The sequence below is a fragment of the Malus sylvestris genome, chromosome 4 (assembly GCF_916048215.2).
Source record: "Malus sylvestris chromosome 4, drMalSylv7.2, whole genome shotgun sequence".
NCBI lineage: Eukaryota > Viridiplantae > Streptophyta > Magnoliopsida > Rosales > Rosaceae > Malus > Malus sylvestris.
The window spans coordinates 2,081,808-2,107,371 of record NC_062263.1 but is presented as its reverse complement, the minus strand read 5'-3'; the positions used below and the strand labels follow the sequence as shown (position 1 = coordinate 2,107,371).

Here is a 25,564-nt window from a genome sequence, read left to right as displayed (position 1 = left end):
TTTGTCAGAAGTGTAGAATGAAATTTTTAGAATGCTAATAACATTTCTTTTATTTAATCCGACGACCAAATTTTTTAATAGTACATGAAATATAAAAATAATTGTGCAAATAACGTCAGCCTAAAAAAGTGTTTTAGCTTTTTTTAGCCACAACGACGGCAACGTCTATTAATTGAGGAAAACCAACAAAAAAAAAAAATGAACAGTGCCGAGTGATTTGTTAAAACACCCAAGCTGTAAACCCTTCCGAGTCTAGACAGCTTCACTAACTTTCATTCAAGCAGAAAGAAGAGAAACGAAACAAGAGCTCCTCGCAGCTGCATCAACAGGTACTTTCAGTTCTTCTGGTTTCCTTCTTTATTTAATTGTTATTTTTCTGGGTTTATTTTTCAGGTTTAGTCTTATTCTGTGTATTTTTGGGAGCAGCCTCTCCATAAATGGGGTAAGGCTAGCCGACATTCACCTCTCCCAGAGCCTCCGTAAAGCGGGAGCCTTGTGCACTGGGTACGACAGTCTTATTCTGTGTATTTGTCAGCAGCTATTTTCTAATAAGAATGAAGGGTTTGGATTTATGGATTTGTTTTCATGGATTTGAGTTTTTTTCCATTTCGTAAATTTAGAGACTGGATTTCTTCTGAAAATTTTGAGTTAGAGTGTTTAATCCAATCCTTCTTGTGGGATTGTTTTACTTGTTGGTAATCCGACCTCCATTTCTAGTCCCATCATGTGATGTATTTGGCACATTCATGCTCAACTTTACTATAGATGAATCTTGATTTGAGAATCTTGTGAGTTTTTTTGCAGCGAATCGACATGGATGCACACACAAAGAAAACCGAACCAACAAACACTGACATAGAAGAGGATGATAAGAAACCCTACATTCTGCAATTGCCAGACCACATAACAGTGCAGATATTCTGCAAAGTCCCAATTAAAACCCTCATCCAATGCCAGTGTGTGTGCAAGTCTTGGCGCCATTCGCTCTCAGACCCCCGGTTTACCAAACACCTATTTTCACAAACACCCCCTTCATTTTTGTTCCATGGCTTAAGAGGCGGCCCCATAAACCCCAAATCGGAGGGATACTTATTGTTCGACCTTGATAAGGTCTCAAACCCAAATGACTTTGTACTGAAGCTTGCTAGAGATCCAAATGTCCACGCTCTTCGCGTGGGCATTTTGGGTTCTTGCAATGGTTTGCTCTGCATATATGAATTGAACCAACGCCATTTTTACATTTCCAATCCCATTACTAGCGAGTCTTTAGCGCTTCCAGTGATATCCTTGTCTCCCCATACTATCGCCTATTGTCAGCGTCGGAGAATTGATAATCCGTATTATTGTGGGTTTGGGTTTAGTCCCATCAGTAATGTCTACAAAGTTGTTGTGTTTATGTCTCCGAGTGATAAATCTAGTGAAGATGAAGTATTGGTTTTGACTGTTGGCTCCAGGATTTGGAGAAGCATTGGGGATGTGTCCGTGTTCCCTTCCTCTCGGTTTCAACCATATGGGGTTTATCTTAATGGATTCCTTCATTGGGTTGGTCAGTATGGGGATAGTTCGACTTTCATATGGGCCTTTGACGTTGAAAGGGAGCATTTCCAGCAGTTACCACTTCCTCCCTGTTATTTGGACTTAGACCAGCTGCCGAGCTGTTTGGATTTGCTAGAAACTCAATTTACCCTTGGAGTCTTGAATGGTTGCCTCTCTGTAACTGTTCGCTCTTGCTCGACTCGTAATATCAATGTCTGGATGATGAAGGATTATGGCATTAACGAGTCTTGGACCAAAGAGCTTGAAATTAGCAACGAAGCACTTGATTCTCCAACTTTTGCCCGAGTGTTGAAGTTTACAGAGGAGGGGAAAGTCTTGTTGTTAAATGGGTCTCACTTGCAGGCTTACACTCCTGGAACAAGGGGTGTTGTGATGGTTGAGGTTGATGGGATGCTATCATTGATCGATGAGTGTGTTCATATTCCAAGCTTTCTGCAGCTTAGAGATATCATCGCAGGCTAGAGCTCAAAGGTAATATTGTCAAAGCTAATGTGATAAGTTGGTTTTTCTTGCTATTTGCAATTTTCTTCTGTACTTATATTTACTTTTGCCAATTTATTCCCCCGACTCTCGCAAAGTGGAGAGCTTTGTTGGCTTGGAATCACCCTTTATATTACTAAGCTTATATGGCGATTCATTGTCACTAGGTAATTGGTTTTGAATTCAATCCTTGTTTGATTTGCTGCTGTTTCTAAACTTCGTTTTCCTTATTGCATGAACCATTATTGAAGGCTAGAATGCTTAATTTTCGGGTTAGTACGTGCATAGTTTTCTATTTTTTGGGGCATACGACTTAAACAAGTTCTATTTCCCTTTTAGGAATGATTCTTTGCTCCATTGGGAAGCTCCTCTTATTGAAGGGGAAGCTCCTTTTAGGAATGATTCTTTGCTCCGTTGTGATGGTTGAGGTTGATGGGATACCATCATTGGTCAATGAGTGTGTCCATATTTCAAGCTTTGTTCAGCTTAGAGATATCATTGCAGGCTAGAGCTCGAAGGTAATATATGTCAAAGCTATGTGATAAATTGGTGTTTCTTGCCATTTGCAATTTTCTTATAGGTTAAGTAATTACTGTACTTATTTACTTTTGCCATCCTTGGTGCTAATTCTCCATTCATTTCTCCTACATAGTTTTCCTTCAAAGATAAGGTATGCCCCTCATTAAATGCATGTTTCTCTTGAGAGGCTTCCCCTGTCGATTAAGATAAATCCTGCTTTGTGTTTTTGTGGCTTGTCAAATGACAGCAAGGGACACACAAACCTACACACTTCCTTATGTTTTAAATATGCTATTATCTAACGGCTAATGATATATGTTTTCTCTTTCATTCACCGCGACTGTTTACCTCCTCTATCGCACTTTGCCTGTCTTCTGTACTTTTTATCAGTTGCTCCGTCTAGGTGTCTCCTCTTGGACCCTCCTCTTTAGAACTTGCAGAAAACTTAACAACCTACCAGCAAGTGAAAACAATCCTGTTGTGCATTGGCTCTAAGAGGAAAAGTACTCGTAATTAAATTTTGAATTCTGTTAAACAGAATAAATACATTTATATTACTAACAATTTTAGCTCATTTGTCGATTCATTCTTACTAGGTCATTGGTTTTGAATTCAATCCTTGTTTGATTTGCTGCTGTTTCTTAACTTAGTTTTCCTAATTGCATGAACCATTATTGAAGGCTAGAATGTTTAACTTTCGGGTTAGTACATGTAGAGTTTTCTATTTTTTGGGGCATATGACTTGAACAAATGTTATGGTCCAAAGAAGAAAAAGATCATGTGTTTTGTCTGTATTGTCAAAGTTAACTTGCTCTGCATGTGTTCACGTTTCTTAGTTTCTTGGGAAATAGCATCACATCCGTGACTAAAACTATTTTCTTAGGATGAAGAGAATTATTTATAGGTCATTACTGCCTTGTCGTATGGTACGTAATTCGGTTGAAGACTACTGTTGGGAGTAAGTTAGTACTGAGTATGATCCATTTTCTCAATGATTTACTGAAGAGGCAGCTTTTGACAGTGGAGTGTGGAAGAGCGATAGGAATCTTAGCAAGATTGTATGTTATGTGGCAAAGATGGTGTCTATTATGATCAGTCAAGCTGTTTCCGTTTGGAGACTGGAGATGGTTTTCTTATTTGACTAGATTATTTTGAACTTTCTACCGTCACTACATCAGACGTTGGTGGACAAATAGTGTATTAGTATGAAAATGGCTCTTGGCAGAGAAAGAAGAGAAATAGAGAGTACTAAGAGTCTTGTAGTCAGCTATTGCCGGATGTTAAAATTGGTAGTCAGATTATTGACTGGTTTTATCATCTAGTAGGTACTTCTGTATTTGGTTTTTAGGGTCTTTGGTCATAAACATTGTCTGAACAAGCCTCTTCATTCCACTTTGGAATGAATTTGATTATTTGGACTGTCATGCTTATGGTAATTGGACATATTGTACCCTGATGAAGCCTTGAAACATGTCGTCGACTGTTAGGAATCACTATTTGGTGATGGTTAGATACTCTGCCTAGCATTAGTGAAAGATTTATCAATGTGGAATTCTTGTTTGTAGTTCATCATCTGGTAGTTTCATCAGAGTACATCAAGGACTTTTATGTGGGAGAAATGCAGTATGTTTGATACTCATCGCTCCTCTCTCAAATTAGACCATTGCAGATGGTGCGCGTTAGGCTCCTGGTAGATACTATTCCACAGGCTTACCTGATGCCTGACGGGCTTTCTTTGAAGTACTTTAGTCACTGTGGCACAAAAATGTAGGTAGTTTACTTAAATCCGGCCTTTAAACTAGACCACCTCTTATACTCTTACTCTGTTGAGAGCTGTCATGGTTTGCTGAATATTTTCTCGTACAGTATACCCATATGCTTTGTGCAAGAGCTGCAGCATTCATGCAAGTTCTTGCTGCATAAGGGCACTAATGAAATGGGGAGCCATTTGAGTTGGCGTTGTTTTGGAAGAAAATATGATAAACTGAGAAGAAAACATGGTGTAATATATGGTATATTGCTAAGAAACTATAAATAAAATGAGGAAACGTAATTCCCTAGCTTGCCTGTGCTGATTGCTTTATCCATATTGATCTTTGATTGAAATTTGCTTGTCTGTTATTTTGTATTGTTACACAGATATAGACGAGATGATGTTTTCGGATTGGCTCACAGATGATGAAAAGTTGAAAACAGATTATTTTGGTGAAGAAGATATATCCTCTTGAGAAAGAATTTTGTCAGAAACGCTGTTCGATTTGGATCATGGTTGCATTAGGTCTTTAACCATGATGTTATGGTTGGGGTTCGAGTTCTAAACCAGGGGAGTTTGTTAAGTTTGTAACACCAGTAGTTATCTGTAATCTATGTCATCTGCATATATGTTTAACTGGTCAAGAGCACTCAAAACTGTGTTTTGCTGCATGCATTCGGAATCATAATTTGAGGCTCCCGCTTTATAAATTGTGTGAATTTTTGTTTTAATTTTTTAATTTGTTTTTGCTTCAGTATTTTGGAATTAGTTTTAGTATAATCCTCACGCCTGCGTACCCAAAAATCTCACCTTAATTTAGTCCATTTTACACATTTGCCTTGTTGGAACGGGAGGGATTTGATGAGTGCACCAGTCAACAACAGTGAGAGTATGAAACTCTTTTCCGGCGACGGCTTTCTCCTCAAACATGGTCCTCGTGGCCTCGTACTCTGTCTCCCAGGCGGAGGGGCTATCATAAAACTTGGGTTAATGTGGTGGTTCAAGATCGACAAACCTTCTCAATCATATATGCTCTGCCTTCAGATTTCATCGACAGCCACTTGGAGGATCAAATCAAACACCTTTGGCAAGAGCATTGCCATGGAGGAGTCCATTTTGTTCCTCAGAAAAGACAGGTTGGACTTTCCACGTGATAAGCTTTCCTTTCCACGCCTGCTGTTCGCTCATACGCTGTTCAAAATCCTCCGCAAGTAGAAGGCTGTGGAGAATCTCGACGAGGGCATACAAGCCTTGGAAGGAGTCGGCGTTAACTTGTATAATATAATGTTAAGAAAAGAATAATATAACATTTGAAAAATGTGCATCTTTTTTGCCAGTCATGAGAATATTCAAAAAAAAAAAAAATTATATAATATAATGTTAAAAAAAAGATGCTTCTCTATCTTGTATACGAGAAAAAAAAAAAGATTAAAAACAAAAAGATTGCTTTATCGCAGTGGCATGGAGCAATCATGTCTATGCATTCTGGTGCAGGTTTGATCTTTACCGACTCTCATTCCCTCGAACAACCAACTATTTAACCCACTAACGTTATTTCTCTGTTGTCAATGTCAAAGCTTGTAATGAAAGCTTAACAATTGGATAAGATTCTAACCTCCTTATAACAACTTGTGTAACTAATCTTATAACAACTCACATAACTATCTTTCTCATCTATTGACAAGTGTCACTAGCTTGACCCTTGACCTCCTCTTGATTTGGATCCTTGTGTTCGGTACTCTTACAATCGTGTTAGGATATCCATTGAAATTTCTTGAGGAATACAAATAGAATGGGGTTTTTGTCATTTCAGGTTACTCATTCTGAAGAAGATCACAATTTATGTACTTCAGACAATGGAAGAATCTTAAACAAAATCCATAAATTATCAATCCCTTAACATAAAGAAAGGTAGTTTCGGTGAAATTTCTAGCAAATTGGCATCTTTATATCATAAAGTTTGAGAGATTTTTAGGGAAAATTACAAGTTTGTTGCAGTCATATATATTAGATTAGGATGTGATCGTGTGTAAATCTTATCATATTTGCAGTCTTAACACCGTTGCTCGTCTTTTAACTAGGTTTAGTCTAAATATTGGCAGTCATCTTTATTGGATTGACCAGCCTCCTAGTTTCATTATTGATCTCCTTGTGGAGGATGTAACGTAACATTTTTGTACTGTTACTTTTGGCTCCCAATGGCCTCTCTATCAATATAATACTATCGTTTCTAACAAAAATAGAAAATAAAAATAGATATTATCCTATTAGAGTTTATCTCTCCTTACCGTGCCGCACTTCTATCTCTCTGTCCTTTATATTGTTAAGTTAAATCAGGCCTACAATAAGGTTTTTGTATTTAAAAAAAATAATAGTATGCCAATACTTTCACTTGAGCAAAAATTTTCATTTCTGAGTCAACGTTTGTTATGATATGGCTCTCAATTTTTTCATGCCTATTTTACCCTCCAAGTTTGTTAGGTGCGTGTGCCAAATCGTTAATTATTGGTATTGGATGCTTATTTAGGATGCTTTTATTTAACTTACCGTATTATTGAATTAAGGAGTTGACAAATTTTCTAGTTAATTATTTTGTTTTCTTACTATTTTTGGGTTGTGGTATTCAATTTGTTTTATTTTACGTTTTTTGGTTTGGGATGAGGTCACGAGGATTTTAATTTTCTCATGTTACAATTTATCGTTTCAAAATGTGATCAATTTACTCGTTCATATAAGTTGATAGTTTGATCAATTTATTGTTTCAGAAAACAGGGAGGATAGAAAAAAGAAAATATCCCCCCACGCGGGTCCCACTGCAACCAGCACCAATGGGAATTCTCCAGAGAAACAGAGGAATTTACAAAAATGTCCTTGAATTCAAAGGCTTGTAAAAGCTTCAATTTATGTCCATATCTCGTTCATCTTGCATCCACGCGTTCGTAACGACGAGTACTATAATAATATACTAAATAAATATGTTACATGTGTCCTGGCTACTAAGTCAATGAAAGTCAACATGTACCCATTAAGGGCATTTTGGTCATTTTCCACCTTGAGGATCAAAATACCATAATTCAGGAACGAGTCATTACACCAAGACTCCACTGTTTTATGCGAAAATAACTGCTGATTAGGTAAGACTGACTCGGTTACTGAGCAAAGCCTTGGGTGGAACAGTTATTACTTTATTTATAACAAAAACCAAAACTTTACTATATTTAGCACAAAACTTAAAAGTTTAATCAGAAGAAAAGTAAGTGTTTTAATCTCACTCCCCACAAACCATGTTGGTGTGAATGTGCAAATTTTTCAAAGTATAACTCATGAATTAGTGTCTAAGCAAAAATAAATAGAAAATACTCCATTATGAGATTAATCTTCACTATGTCCATTTAAAATAATCTATGGATATTAACTTAAAAAGTTTTAGAAAAAATTAATTGATTCAAAAATTAAAGATTTGAAAATTTACTTCCACCCCCCCCCCCAAAACTTAAATCACACATTATCCTCAAGGCATGAAAAATAAGCGGAATAAATATATATAGAAAAACCACAAAAAGAAAAGAAAACTCTAGAAGACAGATAACTAAATTAAATAAAATAAATAAATAAAATCAACAAATAAAATAACACAAAGTAAAATAAAAAGAAAAGACAAAGGATTTAACACACGTGGGGTTCAAATGTCCACACAGGTGAAAACTGAAAAACCCATTGAGAATCTAAAAGCTGTTCAGTTCATTCCCTCATTTCTGAAACTTAGATCCGCGTACTCACTTGAGAGACTGCTCTCTCTCATCCAAAAACATCAGGGCCTCCATCCTTCTATTACTTCCTCAAGACCAAACCCTAGTTGCTCCTCACATTCTTCATCTCTGGGCGCACATATTCGAAGCCACATCTCTAAGTCCAGGTATAACTTCTAATCCCATCAGCTTGCATGTTCCCTGTACAATTTCTGTTTTCTTGCATGTTCCCGGTATAATTTCTCGAAATGTAGGTATAACTTATAATCCCATCAGCTCCGCACTCATTTGTTATTTCCTGTTTGATTGCATGTCCCCTGTATAATTTCTAATCCAATCAACTTCACTAAGTTCCCTTTAAGGGTATGTTTCGGTAAGGAACTTTTAAATTCCAAGGCATTTAGGCACAATGTAGAAGAAAAGGGCCTTAAAATTTGAAAGTTGCCCACCCAAACATACCCAAGTAATTTCTGATATGTACCTAAATGCTAACGACTACAACGTATTAAAATATGCTTCATCAAGCACCGATCACACACTCTCATTTTGATTCCGCAAATAGGCATATATAAATATAATCGCAATGAAATGACGGACTAATCTTATGCCCGTTGACAGGCGCTAATTTCATCAGATTTGTACAATGCCTCTGCATTTGGTGTTTGAAGTCATGGATACTTCTGTGTATGAGGCAGCAAGATCAGGTGATCTTGAAAAAAGTGGAGACTGTGAGCATCTTTTTTTGCAAAAAACACCTAGAAATAATAAAATTCTTCACCTTACAGCTGAGTTTGGACAAATCGATTTCTTCAAAGGCGTCCTGATCCACAGTCAATCTCCAGAGTTTTGGGCCACCAACAACAAAGGCGACACTCCCATGCATGTATCTACTAGAGCAGGCTATGATGAAATAGTAGGGTTGCTCATTACTCAAGCAAGGAAGCTAGGAGCGGATGAGGAGGGTTGCTCCAACGTTCCCTCTCAATGCTACATAGTGTAATGGAGTCCATCCGTTGGCGTCAACTTCTTTGATTATTTCAGGATTCTTGGAAACCATCATCTGCACAATGCCTAAATCGTATGGAAACATAAAGGGCAGTAGAAAGTGAGTTAGTTGAAATTCGTTTCACAGAAGAGTGATTTCATTTTTTTTTAGCTTTTGAATATAAATTATTTACCGTCATAGTTAATGCGAGTAACTGCGGCGTGTAAAGCTGTGACACCATTAATTCCTTCAAATGAAGGAGATGTTGGCGAATTGTCTAACATGTACAGAGCTATGCTTCCAAATCCCTTGCAAATAGCTAAGAATAATGGCGACTCGTTGGTGATGTTAGTTAAACAACATAGTCCGGAGTCGGCTTCAACCAATAGGATCACCACATTGAGGTCACCTTGTTTGATAGCAACATGTAGTGCCGTATCGCCAATTGAATTTTTGATCCGAAGTAACTCTTTATACGCTTCGCCATTGACCAGCGCACCCTCCTCATCTGCTCCTAGCTTACTTGCTTGATTAATGACCCTACTATTTCATCACGGCCTGCTCTAGCAGCTACATGCATGGGAGTGTTGCCTTTGTTGTTGGTGGACCAAAACTGTGGAGATTGAATGTGGATCAGGACGCCTTTCAAGAAATCGATTTGTCCAAACTCAGCTACAAGGTGAAGAATATTATTATTTCTAGGTGTTTTCTGTAGAAGAAGATGCTCAGAGTCTCCACTTTTTTCAAGAAAACCAAGATCACCCGATATTGCTGCCTCATACACAGAAGTATCCATGACTTCAAACACCAAATGCATAGGCTTTGTACAAATCTAACGAAATTAGCGCCCGTCAACGGGCACAAGATTAGTCCGCCATTTCAGTGCAATTATATTTATATATGCCTATTTGCGGAATCAAAATGAGAAAGTGTGTGATTGGTGCTTGATTAAGCTTATTTTAATACGCCGTAGTCGTCAACATTTAGGTACATATCAGAAATTACTTGGGTATAAGAGGTTGTCTAGTTTAAAGGCGGGTTTAAGTAAACTACCTACATTTTTGTGCCACAGTGACTAAAGTTCTTCAAAGAAAGCCCGTCAGGCATCAGGTAAGCCTGTGGAATAGTATCTACCAGAAGCCTAACGCGCACCATCTGCAATGGTCTAATTTGAGAGAGGAGCGATGAGTATCAAACATACTGCATTTCTACCACATAAAAGTCCTTGATGTACTCTGATGAAACTACCAGATGATGAACTACAAACAAGAATTCCACATTGATAAATCTTTCACTAATGCTAGGCAGAGTATCTAACCATCACCAAATAGTGATTCCTAACAATTGACAACATGTTTCAAGGCTTCATCAGGGTAAAATATGTCCAATTACCATAAAAGCATGACAGTCCAAATAATCAAATTCATTCCAAAGTGGAATGAAGAGGCTTGTTCAGACAATGTTTATGACCAAAGACCGTAAAAACCAAATACAAAAGTACCTACTAGATGATAAAACCAATCAATAATCCGACTACCAATTTTAACATCTGGCAGTAGCTGACTACTAGACTCTTAGTACTCCCTATTTCTCGTCTTTCTCTGCCAGGAGCCATTTTCATACTAATACACTATTTGTCCACCAACGTTTGATGTAGTGACGGTAGAAAGTTCAAAACAATCAAGTAAAATAAGAAAACCATCTCTAGTCTCCAAACGGAAACAGCTTGACTGATCATAATAAACACCATCTTTGCCACATAACATACAATCTTGCTAAGATTCCTATCGCTCTTCCACACTCCACTGTCAAAAGCTGCCTCTTCAGTAAATCATTGAGAAAATGGATCATACTCAGTACTAACTTACTCCCAACAGTAGTCTTCAACCGAATTACGTACCATACGACAAGGCAGTAATGACCTATAAATAATTCTCTTCATCCTAAGAAAATAGTTTTAGTCACGGATGTGATGCTATTTCCCAAGAAACTAAGAAACGTGAACACATGCAGAGCAAGTTAACTTTGACAATACAGACAAAACACATAATCTTTTTCTTCTTTGGACCATAACATTTGTTTAAGTCATATGCCCCAAAAAATAGAAAACTCTACATGTACTAACCCGAAAATTAAACATGCTAACCCCAAAAAATAGAAAACTCTAGCAAGCTTCAGTACATAGTCATTTGGGTTTGAGACCTTATCAAGGTCCACCAATAAGTATCCCTCCGATTTGGGGTTTATGGGGCCGCCACTTAAGCCATGGAACAAAAATGAAGGGGGTGTTTGTGAAAGTAGTTGTTTGGTGAATTAGGGATCTGAGAGCGAATGTCGCCAAGACTTGCAGGGTCTTAATTGGGACTTTGCAGAATATCTGCACTGTTATGCCGGAATGGATTAAACACTCTAACTCAAAATTTTCAGAAGAAATCCAATCTCTAAATTTACGAAATGGAAAACCCAAAGCCATAAATCCAAACCCTTCATTCGTATCACAAAAGTGCTACTGAAAAATACACAGAATAAGACTAAACACTGAAAAATAGAACCCAGAAAAACAAAAGTTAAATAAAGAAAGAAACTAGAAGAATTGAAGGTACCCGTTGATGCAGCTCGGCAGCTCTTGTTTCGTTTCTCTTTTTCTGCTTGGATGAATGTTCAAGAAGCTTTTTCTAGCTGCTAGAGACTCGGAAGGGTTTACAACTTTATAGGCATTGATTAGACAGTGGCGCCATTGTGGCTAAAGAAAAAACTTTACCTCTCACTGGCTTTTGATTCCTGTAGCCTCAACAGACACATCGCTTGTGACAGTTTCCAAAGGGAATTTCGAATTCAAATTTCAACAACCTGAACCATAATGAATTCACAATTTAATTCCATCAATATGAAAGACATACCAAACTGTCAACAAACTAACAAAAGTAAACATAAGCGTCCCTAGAAATAGCCCAACGGTAGGATTATGTACTCCAACTGTGCTGAACTAAATAAGAAAAAATTCAAGTGATCAAAGCTAATCTAGAGCTTTCTCCGCTCCCAAACACAGCAAGAATCAAAACGTACGTAGTCAATTTCACGAAATTCACATAAAGAGAGAAAGAAAGGGATAGAGTTGTACAAACCTCAGATCGACTGGCCTCGATCCTCTAGATTCCCTCATTATTGTAGCAGAAATCGACAAAAGCATATATACAATGACATTTTATCAGCTACTGGTTGGACCACGTTTATTACCTGCCATAAACGGAGAAACAATTTGGTATAAGAATCTGATAAGAATCTCATTCTACAAAAACTTCTTCAGAGTTGGCCTTAACAATTGCAAGCAAGCAAAAAAAATCCCCAAGATACATACTTTCATCCAAATCATCCACCGCCATTAACAAAACCACACCCTAAATCTTCCTTTAGCTGAGATTAAAAGAGTGAACTTATCACCCAAATAAAATAGGTAGATTAACGAATATGAGTTATTGCCTTGTATATGAAAAGAATAAAATACAAAGTTCATTATAAGCTTAATATACAGGACAATGAAGGCACAAGATTACATTAACCGCCGACTTACCATCCATACCACAGAAAATGCATCTGAACTTTGAAAAACATCGTCCTCCATACCTGATGAAATATCTCAGGCTGCAAGGTGTAACCATTTGCAGTTCATTTATCTGCATCCCACACCATGCAGCTTCGCTAATGACCAACGAATTCATACTGCAGCACATAGAGAAAAATGCAATTGCACATAAACTCTTAACTACATCGAAAGTCATGATATCAAAGCAATGATGAAACTTCTTCACATGATATCATTTTGAATCATACCAAAACATGTGAATTCTATGTGATTTTGTTAAAGAGTAAATGTTCATTTTCTATCTTGTATATATCCATGTACCAAAATTCAAATCTACTAATTTTGAGAGAGAGAAATAATTACAACATTTTTCCACGCATGACCATAATAAATATGACTCGTAAATATTTTTGACCTTAAACAAAAGAAAACGCTTAGGAAAATCAAATTTAACAGAGGTCCATACCTGTAGCAAGGAAAAGAATGGATGTATCGCTTCCCTTTTCTTTTTTGGTTTGAATATATCCCTTCCCTTTAAAGGTTGCACTGCTCAAGAAGTAAACTCATTATGAAGAACGTGTATTCATAAATTAATTAAAAAAAATGAAAGTAAATTATGCATCACAATTTGGACTTACTTTTCTGGCAACTTCTTGCAGTGAAGAAGAGAGCCGGATGGAATAATCGATCAGTGAAAAGGATTTAAAGACCCTACCTCCTTCATTCTCTGATAGCGAAGCCCTCCTCAGGCAGCATCTTCGACGGAGCCGGCAAAATCGGATCGTCGGACCCGCCAAACCCTCCATCAAAGCCCTGGCCGTTCGATTCGGAGTAGATCGACGGAGGAGAGAAGGCCTCCGACGCCGGCTGAGTGGCGAAAGCGTCATCTACGGTGGAGCCGTGGAAGATTGGGGAATTGGCTGCGGAGTCCTTGAGCGACTTAGAGTCGACGAAGGAGTCGAATAGCTGGGAGGAGAGTCGGGGGTCGTAGTCCCTTTGTCCCCACTCCAGCCCCTCTGTCCTCCTCCTCTCCTCTCGCCACAGCCACACCTAGCTGTCTCCGAGTGAAAATGGGAGCGATCGTCTCTCTCCAATTTGTCAGCCGTTCTATCCCCCTCCCCTCTCTCTCCCCGAGTAAAACCTGAGATGCAGCGGCTGAAAATCGGGTCTTAAGCCTGAGTGGCAGTTTTGTAAATAAAGAGAAAGTTGGCTAAAAGCATTCGAGTGGCAGTCTTGTAAATAAACTGAAATATCTTACAAAACAGTGTTCACTGGCAGGAATGCCCGCGCTCTGCCGCGGGATTTGAAACCGTCTCTACCATCAACCAAAATAATTCTATAATTTAAACCATCCAAACTTGTTTAACATAGTTTTTTGTCTATCATTATATATTTCCTCTCACAATTTTTATGGAATAAAAATCTAAACATTAAAAAATTTAAACAAAATTTTGCAAATAATCTTGCATTTAAGCACGTTCAAAACCAGTGGCTCTTTCAAATTTTTTCTAAACAAAGATAAGGAAAAGTGTTCATCACTGATATTGTGCATCCAATGCACTGGTCTCTTGTCCACCTTCTCCTCCAAACCCTTTCATCAATAACCCATCTCATTATGTCCCTCAGAGACTCGAAACTCAATTCCAACGGTCCATTTAACACCTCCTAATATCAATTCCTAACAAAGTAAATACAAACGCAAAATCAGCAATGCTTTCAAATATTTTAAAGGGAAAGTGGGAAAATATTATCAAGAAAGATGCAAACGAAGTATATTCATCACTGATATTGAAGAGAAAACGAAGTGTATTAGTATATTCATCTTTCCCCATTCCTTGTAAAGTTGAGGAATTTTTTCTTAACATCTAAACAAAAAGTAAAATAACGCTAACACACTCAATTATAGCACACATAAGCTCGTGAACAAATTATCATTTCCAAACTTCCATGAGAGTTTACTAATCATAAATCTATGTAGAAGTTGAAATTCAATCCAAAATAAACATCAGGCACATCATCAAAAAACCAGCAGCACAACTACCCTATTGAAAAATGTCTATTTCACAAAACATTTAATGAATATTTTACTTCAGCAATTTCTGCAAACCACAATTGAACACACCGATCTCTATATAATTCAGGAACCAATCAAAGCGGTTGAATAAACATGGTAAAATAAATGTTTCAGTTTGATTTTGTATTCTATAAACTTTACATTAACGAAATACATTTAGGGATTAGTACTACAATGACATTGCTCCAACATCAATTACAAATCTTTTGAGAACAAATAAACAGAGTAGTGAGAGCTCGTACCCGAAGTGAGGCATATGATCACACCTCCTCAAGTGCCCAAGAGTAACTGAACGGCGGCACAGCCCCTACAAAATGTTTTTTAATCGATTCGGTAGTTAACACTGGCCAAATGCACAATACATATCTTAGACACTATTGTCAGTTAACTTCTAAAGAAGTTAGAGCAAAAATTACCTCCAATCTTTGTTTCTCTTGTACTTTGGTATTGTGAGGAAGTCATGTAAGCCGAAGAATAAAAAGCCTTTTTTTAGTTAACTAAAAAGCACTTGTAAACGGAGTGAGATATCTGGTAACCAAAAAATGAATCTTGGAAAGCAGACATAAACAAACTTCAATCACAGTTACTTTAATACATTTGGATATCGAGGAAAATTAGATTTATTCAATTTCGATATAAAGAAAATTAATTAATGCAGGTACAACATTTGTGCCTCAATGACGCGAGAAGTACTCAAAACAAACATTGTTTTCTTTTTGTCTTTAGGAAATCTCTGCAAATTGCAATGAGTTCTCTAACTCATATCCATTGAGAATCATATTAACTAATTAACTTACTAACCCCTCCTGTTAGTTTCACACTTATGCTCCAAACAGATTTTGTAACTAATATCCCAAAAAAGGGGGAAAAAGGGAATAAAAAAACCTTTGTATGGTATACTGCAGTGTTATCTGTATAAGCGAAGTTAAGCCCTGAAAGGCCAGCAACCTCATTGTATACTTGGAAACCTCTTGCAGATTTTATGGCTCCAGAAGAAAATAGATCATGCAACATTAATATCATTAAGACTAAAGTATTTTTTTCCAAGTGAATACACATGAAAAGTATCAAAAAGAGAGAAAGGAGAAAAAATTAAATAAATAAGAACTGCACACCTGTCCTATAATTTGGCCAAATGAGCATTTTGCTACCGAGGAAAAATTCTCAGTAGCCCAAGCATCAGCCTATCAGATGAAGAAATATTCATAAGGGAAAAAGTAAGCTTAAACAGGATTTCATATATATGAACTCACTCTTTAATTACTCGTCCTATTCCCAAATAGCTATTGAAAATGGTTTGAGTTATAAAACCTGACTCTATACAGGCCTGATTCTTATCAAATAGCTCTCGAAAATTTGATATGCAAAAACTGAAACAAAGAAATAGATCCCAATCTCATCCCACGACGAACAATGATCCAAAGTTACATGAACAAAAACAATGTCAACATTTCAAGCTGTGCAAAATTAAACCCATATGGGAAAGCACAAAGCCATACAAACAATCTTGTCTCATTCAAAATTCCAATACTCGATTCTAAAGAATAAAGGAAGCAATAGCACTCAAAATCAATAATTGTAAGGAATACCGAGGGCAATGGCATTGAAAATCAATAGTTCGCAAGTCTCCAACCAGCATAGCAAAATGCAAAGAGAGCAAAAGTCTCCAACTCTCCAACCAACGTAACAAAATGTCAAAAATCAAAATGCCTTATGGCATTAGTACAACACAAAGTTCAAAATATTAGCAATAAATTTAAAAACGCCTTATCTAATATCATTGAGGGCATAAGTTGGAAGATAAGACAAAAAACGAAAAGGGGTTGATGCAGGCAGTATAAAAAGCATAAGAAAGGAAAGATACCCAAAATCCATCACAAATCATAGTGAGAATTTGTGTTATAGCAACCTTAAATTCAAAAAATTTCTCTAGTTTTCCATGTTTTCTCATCAAACAAACAACAAATTCATATAAAATCAAAAAAGTAAAATTACCAGCAGCAGCGTGCTCCGGGGCTCATATGACGGCGTTCCTCCACCAGCAACGATGTCGAGATTGCTTTCTGAGGCAAGGATTACATAGGAAGTCCGTAAAATTCATGGACATCTGCAAGAAAACAAAACCATCGAAAGTAAGAGATTTCCAAAACCAAAAAGAAATGAGAGAGAGAGAGAGAGAGAGATTGGAGTACTGTAAGTGTATAAACATATTGGGAAAAAATTGCAAGGCAATTACTACAATCTGAATAAAAATTCCACTGTTTATTACACAGTGCTTTGGAATTGTGTAAGTAGAGAAAGAATTGGAGTTCTTACAAAGTGTTGGCGAACTGAATATCAGCTTCGAGCACCTTGAGAGATTCATTGAAGAACTTCGCTTAACATTTATCAAATGTCAGTAAATTCTGTAACGTACATGGAAAAATCCAGAAAATTAGAGATGAACAAAAATAAGTGAATCCGACGACCGTAATTTTGAAATATCATCTATTTGCTAATACGACCTTTTTCCATCAAAACAACATAAACCCCAAAGAAAAAATGGAAATTGGGAACGACCCATAATCTGAAAATTTGCAAAAATTAACAGAACCAGATGAAATATGAGAGAAAGAATTGGAGTTCTTACAAAGTGTTGATGAACTTTCAGAGAAAGAATTCGATTTTCCTGATCGTTTTTACTCTTTTCTCATCCCTCCCATAAAAAATCCTAAACACTCATCACTCCACCCACCTCAAATCCTCTCTCTCTGAATATAGAAAAAATATACAACCCTTTCTCTCTCTGTAATCTGAAGAAAAATGTGATCAAAATTTATAAAATTGGTTTTTGGTTTTGTAAAAGTGCGGACAGTTAGAAGGGAATTTGTAGAGAGAAGAAGGGTAACCTTTTCAGTAGATGGGAAGCAAAGCCATATATGTAACTCGATTCGTTCAGAACCAACGATCATCCACAAAACTTTGACTTACACAAAAACCGATTCAAAAAACCAAAACAGATACCCAAAATTATAACCAAACAATCAAAACCCACATTAAAAAAAATCATATAACAATGCTTTCACAGATAAATCTCTAAAAAACCCCACAAACCCCCAAAAAAAAAATCATGCAAAAATCTCACCACAGGGTAAGTCTAAAAATGTCAATTTTCATGCCACGAAATTATGATACATTACAATCTAAAATCATACATACACATATCATGCATACACATACATCGAGTAGCAAAGGTTTCACTGTAATTTACCAAATCATCCTAATAATTCAGCCTCCAATTTCATGCCCGAACAAAAGAGCGGAAATTAATCACCATGTTTTTTAACTGAAAAATAAAAATTGGGGTAAGCCCAGTTCTCACTTCTAGCAGAGTTCACTCCATCTAAATGCTCATCCAACCAAAAAACAAGAAAAAAATTGAAATTTCAACTTCTTTGATGCCTCCTATATTTTATTAGCATTCAAAAAGTCCTTAACTTGGAGCTTTAGAGCTTTGGAGCTAGGTTTTCAAAACGTGAGCTTGTGAGTGCAAGAGAGTGAGAGAAAGAGGGCATACCTGGCCATGGGAGAGAACGGAGCTATAGAAAGAGCTAAGCTCGGCTTCTAGCCGACTTGCAAAAATGTAAAAGCACAAACAGAAAGGAGAATCAAAGACAAAATTCCAAGATAAATTCCAAAAATTCAAAATTATACGCGAGAGAGAGACCTTGTTGATATTCGGAGTTAGACTCAGAGAGACGAAGCTCCAAGTTACAGAAATGGAGGCCAGGTTTGTGCGGTTTTGGTTTTCAGATGCAGGAGCCGACGCTATTGCAGAGATCGGCTAGAGTTGGTGTTGTTGCTGCTAGGGTTTGAGAAAGGGAAATGACGGCCAAATGGGTGTGTTTCTGTCTCTCTCCCATCCCTCTCAATCTCGCAATCACCGACACCAACCCTTGATTTGAGGAGAAAAAATCAACCATAACCCCCCTTTTTGGCGGACAAGGATTGTCTGCCCTCCTAGGTGTGCCCGCCCTTCTATTTTGTACGGCCATGGTTAACCCACGTCAATATTTTATATTTTTATTATTTTTTGTCTTATTATTTTATTAAAAAATTAATATAAAATATTGGCATGGCTTAACCATGACCGCACAAAATAGGAAGACATGGAAAGGCACCACAATTAGGAGGGCAGACAATCCTTGTCCCTTTTTGGCAGCCTCACTCCTCCCTGTCCCTTTCCCTCCCTGCCATCCCACGCCTATACCCCTCTTCGTCTCTGCAACCCACGTCTCTCGAAAATGGCAGATATGTAAATAATGCAAGGGCCCATCTCACAACAAAACTGGCAGAACTGTAAATATCTTGAAAGCTGTTCAGAGACAATATTACCCTTCTAATTTTATATAATTACCCTCCAACTCAACCACAGATACGATGGTAGTGGCGCAAATAAAGCAAAATCAAAGGGCAAAAATTTGACTGTAGCTAAGCTACAGTCAAATCCTTTCTTAATTTTAGAATAGATAATATGAATAGTGCGATTTTCCCTCCTACTTTAGACTAAAGTAATAGTATCTAAGATTCGCACAAGGAACAAAATGCCGATATTATCGGTTTTTCGCCGAACCGATATTTTAATAGGTATCCAAAGGGTTTTCGTCAAAATATCGCGCTAGATAATATCACGATATTACCACTAATATTGCGATATTATCGATATTATCAATAATATCGTGATATATTAAATCTCTCTCTCGCCTCTCTTTCTTCTCTGCATCTTAGCACCCATTCCCATCTCTGGGTCTCCCCCCCTTCCCCTTCCCTGCAACCCTCCACCCCTTCCCCACCCACGCCAACATCTCCCTCTCTCTCAGCTCACTTCCTATTTATCCCCCCTTTCTCGCACAGACTCTCCCTCTCACGCCGATCTACACTCACGCACCCATTTACACACCCACACCCATCGACGACAGTACCAAAATCATCACTGGCGTCAACCCTCTCTCCCTTCGTCTTCGTGAAGCTCCAGGGCACCCTGAGGACACCCAACCCAGGTCCGGCGAGCCATGGGTGTGCGAGCCCAAGTCCCGGGTGGACCGTACCCATCTAGACGATTGCAAATCCCAAACGCGCAGCAACTCTGAATCTGCAACTTTTGATCTCGGCAAGCTTCTGCAGCTTTGCCGTCTGTGAGCAAATGGAGGAAGAGAGAGTACGCGTAGAGAGAGAGAGAGAGAGAGATAGAGAGAGAGAGAGAAAAATAAATGGGAAATTGGGACCGAACAGATTTAATGGGAAATTGGGAAGGTGTTTTACTTTTCAAAGGGTCAAAATGTATGATCATGAAACTGTATGATGATATGGGGACTCTGCCCTTGGAAGTGTGAAACAAGTGGAAGGGCACACGGTTTTGAATTATGAAACCGTGTGCTTTTTGTCTTTTCAATATATATATATATATGGTTTAGAATTATATATAGAATAAGATAAAATTTTATATCTATATATATATATATAAATATCTTTTCAATATATATATATATATGGTTTAGAATTATATATAGAATAAGATAAAACTATATATATATATATATATATAAATGTTCTATGAATTTTTTGGATAATGTTTTTTTTTCCCTTAGACCATCAAATTATGTAGATAAAATAAATAATATAAATTTTTTTTATCCATATATATAAATGATTATGGTGTGTTTAAACTTCTTTCATTAATTACTACATATTTTCTACACTCACAATGTTTGCTAGCTCGCTATATAATCAACTTAAATCAGTTAAATCCATCATGTAGTGCATTTCCTTCCAATTTTTTTTGATAAACTAATAGATAATGGACTAAATAAACATCCTGCAAAGTTTCAATAAAAATTTCCAAGTTTTTCTTACAATTTCCGTGGTTTCCATATTATTTTTATCGATATCGATAATATCTTGATATTTCCATCGATATTTCCGTGTTTTCAGACTACCGATATTTCCGATATCATCGATATTTAATACATTGGATTCACATAACTCTTCAATTTTATCATTGAGATTGAAAATTGATAAAATTAGTCCCTGAGTTTGTCCACCAACAATTATTTTGATCATGCCGTGAAAAATATCCGTTGAATAAGACCAAAATGAAAAGTATGCTCAAATTTTGTCAAATCAATTTGATCCACTGCTTATTTAATTGAGATTTTTTTAATTATTTTGGTCCTTATTTTACAGAAAATTTTCACAGAATGACCAAAATGATTGATGGTGAACAAATCAGGAACTAATTTTATTAATTTCAAATCTCAAGGACCAAAGTGAGAAGTTATGCCAATCTTAAAGACCATTTTGGCTAAAATGTGAAAAAAAAAAACTCTTTTTAATGAATAGCAATAATGATAATTTATATATATATATTTGATTATAGAAAATTTATCATTTTTAATAGCGACGACATATTAATTATACATAACGACCACATAACCATTAGCGATCTAGATCGCTATAGATGATGTGAGAGTGAAACTTGCCTTAATACTTATCAAGGGTCACTTAATGTTGGTGACCTAATTGATGTCCAATTTGAAAACATTAGGCAGTTATTTGAAATATTTTAAAAGGTTATGACCAATTTAAAATTACACCTCAAAATTAAATAGTTATTCTTACTTAATCTTAAAAAAAAATACTAGCATATGCCCACAAACTTTTATTTTGTTTTTAAGAGAAGGGGAGAGGGAGATAAAGAGAGAATGTGGAAATGGATGATGAGTTTTTGATTTTGTTTTTGTTTTTATTTTTTAAAGTAGAGATTTGTTAGGATCGCTTGTAGGTGATACTTGTAAAAAAAACTGTAAAATTTAGTTTGTACAAAATTACTTTATTGTCCTTAATTTTATTTTGTGATAGAAGACAAAATATATTTTCATCCTCTTTTGGTTGACAAAAAGAATTTCATTAATATAGTTCATATTATAAAATTCTTTATTTGTTTGTGAAAATAAAATTATAAATTTGTCCACTTCCTCAACTGAAATCCCCACGAATTACTCGCAGGATCCTCTTTGTCGGAATTTTGGAGATCTTCCAATCATATTCGTTCTTCATACATTATACCGTCATAAATCATTGTAAATTTTTTTATTTAAAATTGAATATAAGAAATACTTTACAAAACGTTAAAATGATATGAATATAAAATCTCCAGAATCCTCAAAAGGATCCTCCTCTGTCCATGAATTAGAGCAGTTAGTGTTCCAAGCATGATAAAGTGCAAGTAAGTACAGGCATTAGACACGTTTGCATTCCTTCCCACCAAAAAAGCATCGTTCGCATATCAGGCTTCCATGACATCTCCAGCCATGAAGAAAATCAAACCCACGCACACCAGCCCGCCAACCAACTCCGACGCGGAACCGCCAAAGCAAAAAGATGAACCGGAAGAAGGAAACGAGAAGAAGCCCTACATTCTCCAACTCCCAAACCACATAACAGTCGAGATCTTCGGCAAAATCCCAATCAAAGCTCTGATACAATGCCGCTGCGTGTGCAAGTCATGGCGCCGATCGCTCTCGGACCCCCAATTCACAAAGTACCTACTTTCACAGACACCCGATTGCCTTTTGCTCCAAAACAGCAGCACCCGAAACCCCAACACCACCGGCCTCTTCTTGGTCGACCTCGACAAACCCTCAGGCAAGAATGACGTCGTAATCAGGCTTCCCAAAGATCCCAATGTCCCGAATTTCGGTGTGCAAATTGTGGGTTCCTGCAATGGCTTCCTCTGCGTATACGATAGGCTTAACAGCGGCCGGTTTTACATCTCCAATCCCGTTATTGGTGAGTCCATAACTCTTCCAAGATTTCCCAAGGACATTGCTTTTCCATTTCTTTATGGGTTTGGGTTTAGTCCTGTCGATGGTGTCTATAAATTAGTTGTGGTTGCATCTACGAGTAACGGATTGAAATCTGAATGGGAGGTAATGGTTTTGACTGTTAGCACTGGAAGTTGGAGAAATGTTGGGAATTCTGTGTACCCTTTTGGGTACCAATCGTATGGGGTTTATCATGACGGTTTTCTTCATTGGATTGCTCGTAGTGACAATTCTGTATTGATTTGTGCCTTTGATGTTGGAAGTGAGTGTTTCCAAGAGTTGCCATTACCGCCTTGTTCTTTGGGAAAGCGTCTTGTTAGCCTCGCAGTCCTGAGAGGTTGCCTCTCCGTATACGTTCTCTCGATGAGTGATATCAATGTTTGGGTGATGAAGGATTATGGCGTTAAGGAATCGTGGGTCAGAGAGCTTGTCCTGCAGCAAGTGATTGGGTACAGAACTAGTTTTTCTGCTACTCAATTGTTGAAATTTACAAAGAAGGGGCAAGTGGTGTTTTTACATAAGTATAAATTGAGGGATTATACTCCTGGAAAAAAGGGATCTGCTGCGGTTGAAGTTGATGGGATACCATCAATGGTTGAAGCATTTGTTCATATTCCAAGCTTCGTTTCTCTTAAGGATGCCATCATGGATTTGAGCTCAGAGGTAAATCTCTCCCACATAGTTAAGCATTGCTTTTTCTTGCTGTGTGCAATTTGAAGGTCTTTTTTATTTTGAATAGATGATGCAGAATTATTGAAATTATGTTTGTGTTTCCCATTTGGTGGCAGATAATTGTTCTGTATTCCCATCCAATTTAGATTACTCTATTTACCTATTCCAGCGTAAAGTTAAGCCCGTCTTGAATGCATGTTGTTAGGGACGGACGGTGTCCAGTTGATTAAGATAAAGTGATAAACATCTTTCTTGTTCTACCTTTTTTATGTTTTTTCATCGCTATTTTGGTTTATTGTTTTTATGTTCTTGTGATACTAGTTGTTATTTACATGACTTCTCAACAAATGTTATGTCCAAACATGGAAAAGATTATGTGTTGTTCTGTCTCTATTGTCAAAGTTAACCTACTCTGCATGTTTTCACATTTCTTAGTTTCTTGGGAAATAGAATCACATCCGTGACTAACATTTTTTCTTCTGATAAGACATCCATGACTAACATTAGTGGGATATGTTGTTGTTGTTGTTGTTGTACTGTCTTGTTGTACGGTATGTAATTCGGTTGATGTAACATCCTACATCGTCCAGGGGAGTGATCCTTAAATGTATATTCCTATCCCTACCTAGCACGAGGCCTTTTGGGAGCTCACTGGCTTCGGGTTTCGTAGGAACTCCGAAGTTAAGCGAGAAGGAGGCCAGAGCACTCCCAAGATGGGTGACCCACTGGGAAGTTGCTCGTGAGTTCCCACAAATAAAACCGTGAGGGAATGGTAAACCCAAAGCGGACAATATCGTGCTACGTTGGTGGAGATGGCCCGGGAAGTGGTCCGCCCTGGGCCGGGATGTGACAAATGGTATCAGAGCCTAACCTTGGCCATGGTGTGCTGACGAGGACGTCGGCCCCTAAGGGGGGTGGATTGTAACATCCCACATCGCCCAGGGGAGTGATCTTTAAATGTATATTCCTATCCCTACCTAGCACGAGGCCTTTTGGGAGCTCACCGGCTTCGGGTTCCGTAGGAACTCCGAAGTTAAGTGAGAAGAAGGCCAGAGCACTCCCAGGATGGGTGATCCACTGGGAAATTGCTCATGAGTTCCCACAAACAAAACCGTGAGGGAATGGTAAGCCCAAAGCGGACAATATCGTGCTACGGTGGTGGAGATGGCCCGAGAAGTGGTCCGCCCCGGGCCGGGATGTGACAGTTGAAGTCTACTGTTAGGAGTAAGTACTGAGTATGATCCATTTTCTCAATGATTTAATTGCTAAAGAGGCAGCTTTTGACAGTGGAGTGTGGAAGAGCAATAGGAATCTTAGCAAGATTGTATGTTATGTGGCAAAGATGGTGTTTATTGTGATCAGTCAAGCTGTTTCCACTTGGAGACTGGAGATGGTTTTCTTTTACTTGATTATTTTGAACTTTCCACTGTTACTGCATCAGATGTTGGTGGACAAATAGTGTATAGTATGAAAATGGCTCCTGGCAGATAGAGAAGAGAAATAGGGAGTACTAAGAGTCTAGTAGTCAGCTATTGCCAGATGTTAAAATTGATAGTCAGATTATTGACTGGTTTTATCATCTAGTTGGTACTTCTGTATTTGTTTTTTTTTTTTTCACGGTCTTTGGTTACAAACTTACAATCATTATCCGAACAGGCCTCTTCCATTTCACTTTGGAAATAATTTGATTATTTGGAGTGTCATGCTTGTGGTATATTAGACATATTTTACCCTGATGAAGCCTTGAAACACGTCGTCCTCTGTTTGGAATCATTATTTGGTGATGGTTAAGATAATCTGCCTAGCATTAGTTGAAAGATTTTTTATTATAGAATTATTGTTTGTAGTTCATCATCTGGTAGTTTCATCAGAGTACGTCAAGGACTTTTATGTGGTAGAAATGCAGTATGTTTGATACTCATCACTCCTTTCAAATTAAACGATTACAGATGGTGCATGTTATGCTCCTGGTAGATCCCATTCCACTGGTTTACCTGATGCCTGATGGGCTTTCTTTGAAGTACTTTAGTCACTGTGGCACATAAATGTAGGTAGTTTACTCAAATCCGGCCTTTTCGCTCTGTTGAGAGCTGTCACGGTTTGCTGAATATTTTCTCGTACAGTACATCCATATGCTTTTTGCGAAAGCGCAAGTTCTTGCTGCATAAGGGCACTAATGATATGGGGAACCATTTGAATTGGCGTGGTTTTGGAAGAAAGTATGATAAACTGAGAAGAAAACATGGTGTAATGTATGGTATATTGTTAAGAAATTATAAATAAAATGTGGAAACGTAATTCCCTAGCTTACCTCTGTTGATTGCTTTATC

The 25,564-nt window shown here is 37.4% G+C and overlaps 2 protein-coding genes, 1 long non-coding RNA gene and 1 pseudogene across 13 annotated transcripts in view; 2 read left to right on the top strand and 2 right to left on the bottom strand.

Annotated features, from left to right (window-relative positions):
- The first annotated feature begins 191 nt into the window (after positions 1 to 191).
- On the top strand, positions 192 to 5,040 carry LOC126618736 (F-box protein At3g07870-like). 6 transcript variants are annotated; one of them, XR_007621839.1, is made up of 5 exons: positions 192 to 329; positions 805 to 2,028; positions 2,136 to 2,204; positions 2,377 to 2,555; positions 4,696 to 5,040. XR_007621839.1 is itself a non-coding variant. In XM_050286882.1 (3 exons), the coding sequence occupies exon 2, from the start codon at positions 814 to 816 to the stop codon at positions 2,017 to 2,019; it is 1,206 nt and encodes a 401-aa protein (XP_050142839.1). In that variant the 5' UTR covers positions 192 to 329; positions 805 to 813; the 3' UTR covers positions 2,020 to 2,028; positions 4,696 to 5,040. The 6 variants fall into 6 exon arrangements, 3 of the variants coding, with proteins under 3 accessions (XP_050142839.1, XP_050142841.1, XP_050142842.1); XR_007621841.1 differs by lacking the exon at positions 4,696 to 5,040 and adding an exon at positions 4,216 to 4,620; XR_007621840.1 differs by lacking the exon at positions 2,136 to 2,204.
- A 2,849-nt stretch (positions 5,041 to 7,889) lies between these two features.
- LOC126618741 (uncharacterized) lies at positions 7,890 to 18,638 on the bottom strand. Its single transcript, XR_007621844.1, has 11 exons — positions 17,017 to 18,638; positions 15,117 to 16,807; positions 14,943 to 15,007; positions 13,265 to 14,304; positions 13,093 to 13,172; positions 12,615 to 12,763; positions 12,169 to 12,280; positions 11,805 to 11,893; positions 11,647 to 11,725; positions 10,101 to 11,425; positions 7,890 to 8,375 (listed from the first exon to the last, which is right to left on the bottom strand). It is a non-coding gene; the product is annotated as an uncharacterized LOC126618741 (long non-coding RNA).
- LOC126618738 (uncharacterized) lies at positions 8,603 to 10,090 on the bottom strand (annotated as a pseudogene).
- A 3,265-nt stretch (positions 18,639 to 21,903) lies between the features above and the next one.
- The window catches only part of LOC126618734 (F-box protein At3g07870-like), a 55,280-nt gene continuing 51,619 nt past the window's right edge, over positions 21,904 to 25,564 (top strand). For 3 of the 6 annotated variants that reach the window (XR_007621838.1, XM_050286880.1, XM_050286881.1), the window contains exon 1: positions 21,905 to 23,225. Coding sequence is in view for 4 of the 6 variants with exons in the window: in XM_050286880.1 (XP_050142837.1) it covers positions 22,035 to 23,225 (1,191 nt within the window). In the remaining 2 variants the exon portion in view is untranslated. Of the gene's footprint in view, positions 23,226 to 24,890; positions 25,021 to 25,183; positions 25,563 to 25,564 lie in introns of those variants that run through there. The other 3 variants (XR_007621837.1, XM_050286879.1, XM_050286878.1) reach the window with 3 other exon arrangements.